The 8,135-nt window shown below is 47.4% G+C and overlaps 1 protein-coding gene across 2 annotated transcripts; it reads left to right on the forward strand.

The window, feature by feature from the left end:
• On the forward strand, positions 1-7,359 carry TRMT2A (tRNA methyltransferase 2 homolog A). Of its 2 annotated transcripts, XM_051769111.1 has the most exons (12): positions 1-963; positions 1,664-1,772; positions 2,258-2,439; positions 3,332-3,446; positions 3,694-3,809; positions 4,398-4,509; positions 4,964-5,086; positions 5,652-5,727; positions 6,202-6,318; positions 6,509-6,605; positions 6,756-6,847; positions 7,122-7,359. In XM_051769111.1, coding segments are annotated over exons 1-12 (1,722 nt in total). In that variant the 5' UTR covers positions 1-382; the 3' UTR covers positions 7,124-7,359. The 2 variants fall into 2 exon arrangements, with proteins under 2 accessions (XP_051625071.1, XP_051625070.1); XM_051769110.1 differs by having other exon boundaries at positions 6,756-7,359.
• Positions 7,360-8,135: the final 776 nt, after the last annotated feature.

Genomic DNA, 8,135 nt, shown 5'->3' on the forward strand with positions numbered 1-8,135 from the left:
CGCCGCCCGCCCGGCCCCGCCGCGCCGGCCCCGCCGCCCACCCGGCGCCGCTCCCCGTGTCACCGGCCCCCGCCGGCCATCCCCGTGTCGCCGACCCCCGAGAAGCGTTTTCGTTGTCCCCGTTCCCCGGCGCTTTTCCCGGCGCCCCCCGCGCCATGGCGGCGCCCGCCCGCGGCAGGGAGGGGGGCTCAAGATGGCGCGCGCCCGCGTGAGGGGGGAGGCGGCGTCCGAGCCGCTCCTTTCATTCTGGTGTCTGAGGGCCGCGGCGAGGGGCAGAGATTAAAAACCAGCCCGATCGTCCCTCTGCCGCCGTTCCCCTCGCAGCGGCCCGGCCGTGACGCCGCGGCCCCGCCCCGGGCGGTGCGCGGGGCTGGCTGAGGGCATGGCGGAGGAACGCGGTCCCTGCGAGCCCGGCGGCCTCACGGCGCCGGCGGAGGGGGCTGGAGATGGCGCTGAGCCGGAGAGCCGGGCCGGGGGAGACTCCGCTGAGAGCCCCGACGTGTACAGGTACATCAAGGGAGACCTGTTCACCTCCGAGATCTACAAAGTAGAGATACAGAACCTGCCCAAGTACATCGGGTTTAACGACGTGAAAAAGTTCCTCGCCAAGTACGGGCTCAACCCGCACAAGATCAAACTCTTCGGGAAGCAGACGTTCTCCTTCGTGACGTTCAAGAGCGAGGAGGAGCGGGACAAGGCCGTGCGGGTGCTGCAGGGCGCGCTCTGGAAGAGCCGCCGGCTCAGCGTGCGCCTCGCCAAGCCCAAAGCCGACCCCATGGCCAAGAAGAGGCGGCGGGAGGAGGACGCGGAGCCGGGGGAGGCGAAGCGCGCGGCTCCCTCGGGGGACGAGCCCCTGAGCAAGCGGATCGCGGACGTGGTGACCCCGCTGTGGAACGTGCCCTACGAGGAGCAGCTGGCACAGAAGCTGCAGGAGTGCGAGCAAGTGCTGCAGAAGCTGACAAAGTAATTCCTGTTTGTAACGCTACTGTAGTGTGTACGGGACTTGGCCTTGTGATGGGATGTAGCTAAATTCACTCCAATTGCTACCTCTAAAATGAAGTGAGTTAGAGGTACGTCAAAACTCACATCCCCTGTCAAAGTAAATAGAGGATTAATCTGCGATGGTAGGGCCTAAAAGCTGTTCCAGTTGACAAAACTTGCTGTTCTCGGTCAGCTTCAAAAAATTGCTAAATGAAGGGGAATTGGTTCTAAAGTCTGTTGTTCCATAAGCAGGAGGATGTTTGTGCCCTTAAAAAAATGGCATTGTCAAAGGGTATAAGAGATAATCAATCTGTAAAGATGGTAAATTACTATTGGGCTTTTCTCTTTTAAAATCCCCTCAAAATTTTATGCCCTGTCTTTGTAGATCAAAGTATCACTTCTGTCTCTTGCCTTACGTGGATAAAATTGGCATTCTTTTCATGCATGGGTACATTGATAAATCCAGTAAATACCATTGTAACTACATTTAACCCTCATTTTTTCAGGTCAGCTCTTATAAAGTCGGAGAGGATTTGCCTGTTAAAAAATTCTGGAAGAAATACTCTTTCCTGTGATAATGTGATGTGTTTTTGTGCCCTATACAAGAAAATGTTTTGTGCAACTGTTGACCTCAACTTTTCTAACTGCGTGCTTTATACTTTTTTGTTTCTGATTTGGGCAGGGAAATAGGAAATAACAACAGAGCTTTATTACCTTGGTTGTTCCTGCAGAAGCAGAAGTTTAATAAATTGTGTTGCCCGGTGGAGGGAGTGAAAGCGTCACCATTACAGGTAATGTCAGCCCAGGTACAGTGTGGGCTGGGGTTCATGAGCTCAGGGGTACGTTCCTTATTTGGTCTTAGGAGACAGTGGACAGTGAGTATTCAACTTCTTCTTGTAATAATAAATGATGAATTTTAGACATTGTTGCCTGTCATGTAAATACTGTGTGGACATATTTACAGGAAGCAGAAAAATAGACACAATTAACTGGATATTCTAACTTTAAAATGAATATGCTGTCCCTGCAAGCCTGTGTTGTAAGCTAATACATTCTTCAGCAGAGGCAATAGTTTGCTCTTTAGATAACAAGACTTACTAATGCTTTTCAGTGTTAGTTCACACAGATCAAAATCCATGAGTATCTTCCATATGAACTAAATGTCCTGTGTCCATTTGCAAATGCATTTAACCATATGAGATTTGTTTCAGGAGAAACTTGGCATGTACAAATAAATGCTATATCAATATCTTACATAACTTTATTTTGAATCTAGACTGAATATCGCAACAAATGTGAGTTCTTGATTGGGATTGGTGTAAATCAAGAAGACAAAACTGTGGGTTGTCGTCTTGGCAAATATAAGGGTGGTACATGTGCTGTAGTGGAGCCATTTGATACTGTTCACATTCCTGCTATTGCCAAAAAAGTAGTAAAAGCTTTCCAAGACTTCATAAGGTGAGCATAAGTAAAATGAGTTATCCGTAAAGGTTTTGATATCTTACTCAAAAATTATTTATAAAATGAAATATTATGAAAAGCTTAGTGTTTGTTCTGAGCTCGAAGACCTAAGATGTACCAGCCTCAATTTTCAGTGATTCTCTCTTTCTACCTTGTGCCTGGATCACGGGCTCACAGGGTATTTTTCCCTTGCTCTTTCTGGGCTGCTCTGAGATGGGAGGACAGGTACAAACTGAACACAGTTTTATTGCAAGCAGTGAGACCTGTAAGTCTACAATAAAAAGTGTGTGTTAGTTGTGAGCTTCTTCCACTAACTGCAAAGAAATGCTTTTAAAAGGAGAAATTTGAATAACAAAGGTCCACTGCCTCCTGAGAGGAAGAGAAGAATCATCCTACAGCAAGGAATAAAACAGAAGTTGTACATTTAAGCAACAATACTTTTTTAGAAAAATGAGTGCTTTCTTTAAGAAGCAATTAAATCTTAAGAAATGGAGACCTCAGAAGAATCATGAAGGTGGAAGGTTTGAACTTGGTATGAAGCAGAGAAGCTAATGATATAAAGGGTGGTGTTATTCTCTGAACGTGATGAGAAGCTGCCTGTTGCCTCTGTAATTTTAGATGGGTTAAAATGGGTAAAAGGATTTTGAGAACTAGGCACACGTTATTTTGCTTTAGGAGATGTTCTCTCTTCATCAGTCCTTTTTGTTCTTTTCTCTTAGTTAAGGTGTGGGAGTCATTCCTTTCTTGACAAATCAGTGCAGCCTCTGTTTGTACTTAACATTTTTTCCATCGCTTTGGATAGTGACGTTCTTTTGTGTCCATGAACTGTTTAATGTTATGCAAAACAAATAATTCTGTGTATAAGTAATGGAGCTTCTGCAAATTGCAGGTCAACTCCCTACTCTGTTTACAGCCCCGAGACCTACGAGGGGCACTGGAAGCAGCTCACTGTGCGCACCAGCAGGAGCGGCCACCTCATGGCCATCGCCTACTTCAACCCCCAGGTACTCCCTGCAGATGGGGGGGAGCCCACACAGCTCTGAAGTGCTACATCTGAGTCTGGGAGCTGTGCATGCACAAGGGAAATACAGCATTGCTTGCTGTAGCCTGCCTTGCACTGCTACTCCAGTTCTCTTTGGACTGATACCTGGAAATGAACAAGTCGTTCATATGTTATAAACAGTACACACTAAATCCCATCTCCAAGTCACTCACGTGATTATTCTCCCTTCCTTCCAATGAAACCTGTAGAAATTAGGTAAGGAAGAGCTCACTGACCTGAAAAGCTCTCTGGCAAAATACTTCACAGAAGGGCTGGGACGGAGCAGTGGTGTCACCTCTCTGTACTTCGTGGAGGAAGGACAAAGGTGAGGGAGTTGATGTCTCTGGGGGACGGTGGTGCATGTTTTGTGTTTGCAGAACAGCAGGTAGCACTTGCACAGCCTTGGTTGGGCTATTTCAGAGAAGTAGCATCAGTGTTACTCATTTCTGCACATCACTTACCTTTTCCACAAGAGCCTGTTGGAATTTCCCATTCTCTGGATGAAGGCAGGTGGAGTTTCAGTGGATGAACCCACCAGTTGTTGCTGGCTGTCAAGCTGTGGAGGTGTTTACTGCAGTAGATGGAGGTTTATTATTATCAAGTAACTTCTACATCCTTTCTTCCCTATTTCTGTGATTCTTTTAATCTCCCCATCCTCCCTCCTAGAGCACAAGGCTCACACCATCTTCATCCAGAGATAGGGTAGGTCCTACAGCAACCAGCAGTGGAACAATTGCACACTGCAGGGCTAAATGACCAAGAAGAGTCTCTAAGAGATGATAAATGTTACTGCTTAGGATGTAGCACTACAATTTTTGAGGTGACTACAGCTTTGGTAAAAATTGTAACAAACATATTTGTCTTTTTTTTGTTTCTCCCCTATTTTGTCTCCCCATTCTTCCCCCACCCTCAGGAAATCTCCCAACCTCGAAGACTTGCCTTTGGAGCATGTGGCTGGTGACAAGTACATATATGAAGAACTTCTTGGCCTAAAATTTAGAATTTCTCCTCATGCATTTTTTCAGGTAAGGATGATGTGAAGTTCCTAATTTCACTGGATTTGCATTAATGCCCTCGAGCTTGACTAATGCTGTGGAACAAGATATATCTAGCAATTTAATCTTTTATATTTAGTGTGATTAAATATCTCTCTTGGCTGTAAAAGCAGTGAAGGAGTGTAAACTCGATGGGAGCACACTGAAGACAACTTTTTCTTTATATGAGTTCGTTCTGTTTGCCTCCTGTTCCACGGCAGTCTTTTGGTAACACTGAACATGCAGTGGATGGTTTGGGAATCTTGCAGGACTCATTTTTGTTTGCTTTTCCAAAACTTATTTCGAGCCTTCCAGCACTTTAAATGTGTGTTTTTAACTTACACGTGAAGTTGTGTCTTAAGAACAAGAAAAGGTGCTTTGCTGAGGCTGACTCAAGCACATTCCTGTTGCTGAGGAAGTGTATCCCTTGGAACTCCCTCTGCAGGTGAACACGGCGGCTGCAGAGGTTCTGTACGCGGCCATCGGGGACTGGGCCCAGCTGAGCCCCGACAGCACCGTGCTGGACATCTGCTGTGGCACAGGAACCATCGGCATCTCCCTGGCCAAGGTGAGCCCCTGCTCCCCTGGGACAGGCTGGGGTAACTGCCCTTCTTAGCTAATTGTAAGGGTGGTTACAGTGGAAGAAAATACTCCATACATTTGAAATGCAGCACATTGGATCTTAATTTTTTTCAAACAATGTCTCATTAAACTGCCTGCAGCTGTTTTACCAAGTCATCATGGAAGCTCACCCTTGTGTTGAGCAGCCTAAATTATTTTGAAACTAATTTAGTCTGGACTTTCTCAGCAAGCTCTGGATATGAATAACCAACATTTCTTACATCTGGGTAGAGTGGAGTTTGCTAGAGCATGTAAGGAAGTCTGGCCCCCAAAAAGGAAAGACGCCAGCATAACTGGAGTCTGTCTGTCCCGTACAGGTTGGGATAAAGGGTGTTCATCCCACAGTTTCAGTTGAAAAAGTCACTATGGATTTGCACAGTCCCTTCTCAGCCTTTTTCTGCCTGCAAGGCAATAATTCCATGACCAGGTACTGGGCAAAGTTCCTGTTAATTGCTGATGCTATGAAAAGTGTTAAACTTACACAGAGGGAGCTTTTCCCCTTGATTCTGTAGAAAGTGAAGAAGGTGATTGGAATTGAGCTGTGCCAAGAAGCTGTGCAGGATGCCAAAGCCAATGCCCAGATCAATGGTGAGTTGAGCTGAAGTGCTCTGTTTGTTAAGCAGTAGTTGTACAGCCAGTTGCTCTTTACCTTATCTGAGCAGCCTGGAATTACATGTTGTTGATAGTGATCTTGTCCATTTTAAACACTTAATCTCTCTTGAAAACAAATACCACGTTAACCCACAAGATCAATTCGCCCATTGACTAAAAGCTAGCTTTTTTTCCTTCTTCAAGTGTAGAAGTGAAACAAAACCAGTTATCCTCCTAAATAAAACATTAACAGTAGCTGTTGGCTGTGGGGTTTTGCTTTAGTCCAGATAATGGAAGATGCTCAAATTACTGTTGTTTAAATGATCTGAAATAACAGTGATTGTTTAAATGACACTGATTTCATGGTAGACTAAACAATTTGTAGTTTCTAAGGCATCAGAACTTAATATCCAGTATAGTGTACTGAAAATGCTTTGGTAAGTACTCTGACATCCCTTCTTGTTCTTACAGAACTGAACAATATTGAATTTTACTGTGGGAAGGCAGAAGATGTTGTCCCTTCCCTGATGAACGTCTTGGCTCCTCAGAACCTGGTCACTATTGTGGATCCCCCCCGAGCAGGGCTGCGTAAGTTCCCCAGCTGGGGCTGTTCTCCTCAGGGGTGCTGGGGGGGAACCCAAGGGAACACCAACGGGACAAATGAGGTGGAGGCTGCAGGGACAGCCTGAACCAGCGGGGGATTGCAGCAGTTTGTTCTCTGCCAGTCTGTTGCTGCACACAGAGCCACTAAACAGCTGTCTTGGTTTTGATCATCCAGATTCCAAGGTAATTCTTGCCATTAGAAGAGCTGAACATCTGAAGAAGCTCATTTATGTCTCCTGCAATCCCAGAGCCGCGATGAACAACTTTGTAGAGTGAGTGTTTCTTGCATTAGGTTGACTTAATCTTCAGAAGACAAATTGTGCTTGCTGGGGAGAGGGAGCTCTTAGAAGAACAGCAGTGGTGACGAGCAGACTAAAACATGGGTTCATTTCTTCCTCCCCTCTCTGTCCTTTCCCGTTCAGCCTTTGCCGGGCCCCGTCCAACAGGGTGAAAGGAGCCTCCTTCCGCCCCGTGCGAGCCATGGCCGTGGATCTGTTCCCCCAGACCAGGCACTGTGAGTTACTGCTCTGCTTCGAGCGCGTGCAATACCCCAATGGCAGCTCGGCAGCAGCTCAGCCCACGGCAGGAGGGGGCCCCTCAGGGAGCCAGGCAGCTGCTGGCCATGGAGAGTCACCCTGACTCAGAGACACTGCACAAACCACTGCCTGGCCAGCTGCGTCCATAACATCGTGTCTGTAACATCCAGGGAATAAATCTCTGTACAGCAGAGTAGGTGCAAGGCTTTGAGTTCTTTTATCATACTCATGAATTAAATTTCATTGTTGTAGAACCACAGAATGGTTTGTTTTGGAAAGGACCTTAAAGATCATCTCATACCAAGCCCCCTGCCATGGGCAAGGACACCTTCCACTAGACCAGGTTGCTCAGAGCCCCATCCAACCTGGCCTTGGACACTTCCAGAGATGGGGCATTAGGTACTATTAAGCCCCAAATCTACTTTTCTCCTCATGCCCACAGTGGTCTCCCTCTTTGAAGTGGCTTTAAATAAAGTATTCCACAACTCTATGCAGATACAACTACCTGAAGCCTGGGCTGATTTTTAATGCAACACCACCCTTCCCGTGAGTGTGACACACCACCCTTAGTGAACAGCTGCTACTCACCACAGCCAACACCAGGCACTCCGCAGGGTGTCACTGCCACTGCTCCCCTGGGCTCTGCCAGCCTGTCAGAACCACACCCTGGCTGAGGAAGCAAGTGAAGATGGAGCAACCTTAAACCTTCCACAGATCATTTCACTGCTGACTCTTCCCTAGGAAGTGACGAACTCAGTCCAACCTCAGTGCCCCCCTCCCCTCAGCCACAGTCGGTCTGACCAGGCTGGAGCAGCACGGACGGGACAACCAACGCTTGAGTGTCCTAAACCTCAGGGCCAGGCCCTCACCCTGCAAACTGCCCCCAGTCAGGCCATGGCAGGAGAGGGAAGACACTTGTCATTTTTGGTCAAGAGGCTCCTCCTCTTCCTCTCAGTGTCAGTGAGGCTGCTCAGGGGGTGCCTTCAGTCGAGTACCTCCCCTGGCACAGTGATCTCCAGGAACTTCTGTAGCCCCCTGAGGTGTTCTGATCCTGCAGGAGCTCTGGAAGGGTAACCTTGGCCTCACAGAAAGTGTATTTCTGGAAGAGCTGTGTAATTCAGGGATCACTGAGGAATGAGAAAACAAGGAGTACAACCTCATCTCCTTCAGTGTTTGAGTTACAGCTGAAATACTTCTAGACACTGGTGCTCTGTCCCAAACCTCTGCCCTGGGCTCCAAAGGATCTTTCCTCAGGTATCTTCCCAG

The sequence above is a fragment of the Manacus candei genome, unplaced genomic scaffold (genome assembly GCF_025592945.1).
Source record: "Manacus candei isolate 608988 ecotype Guabito, Panama unplaced genomic scaffold, ASM2559294v1 h1tg000103l, whole genome shotgun sequence".
In the NCBI taxonomy this organism is placed as follows: Eukaryota; Metazoa; Chordata; class Aves; order Passeriformes; family Pipridae; genus Manacus; species Manacus candei.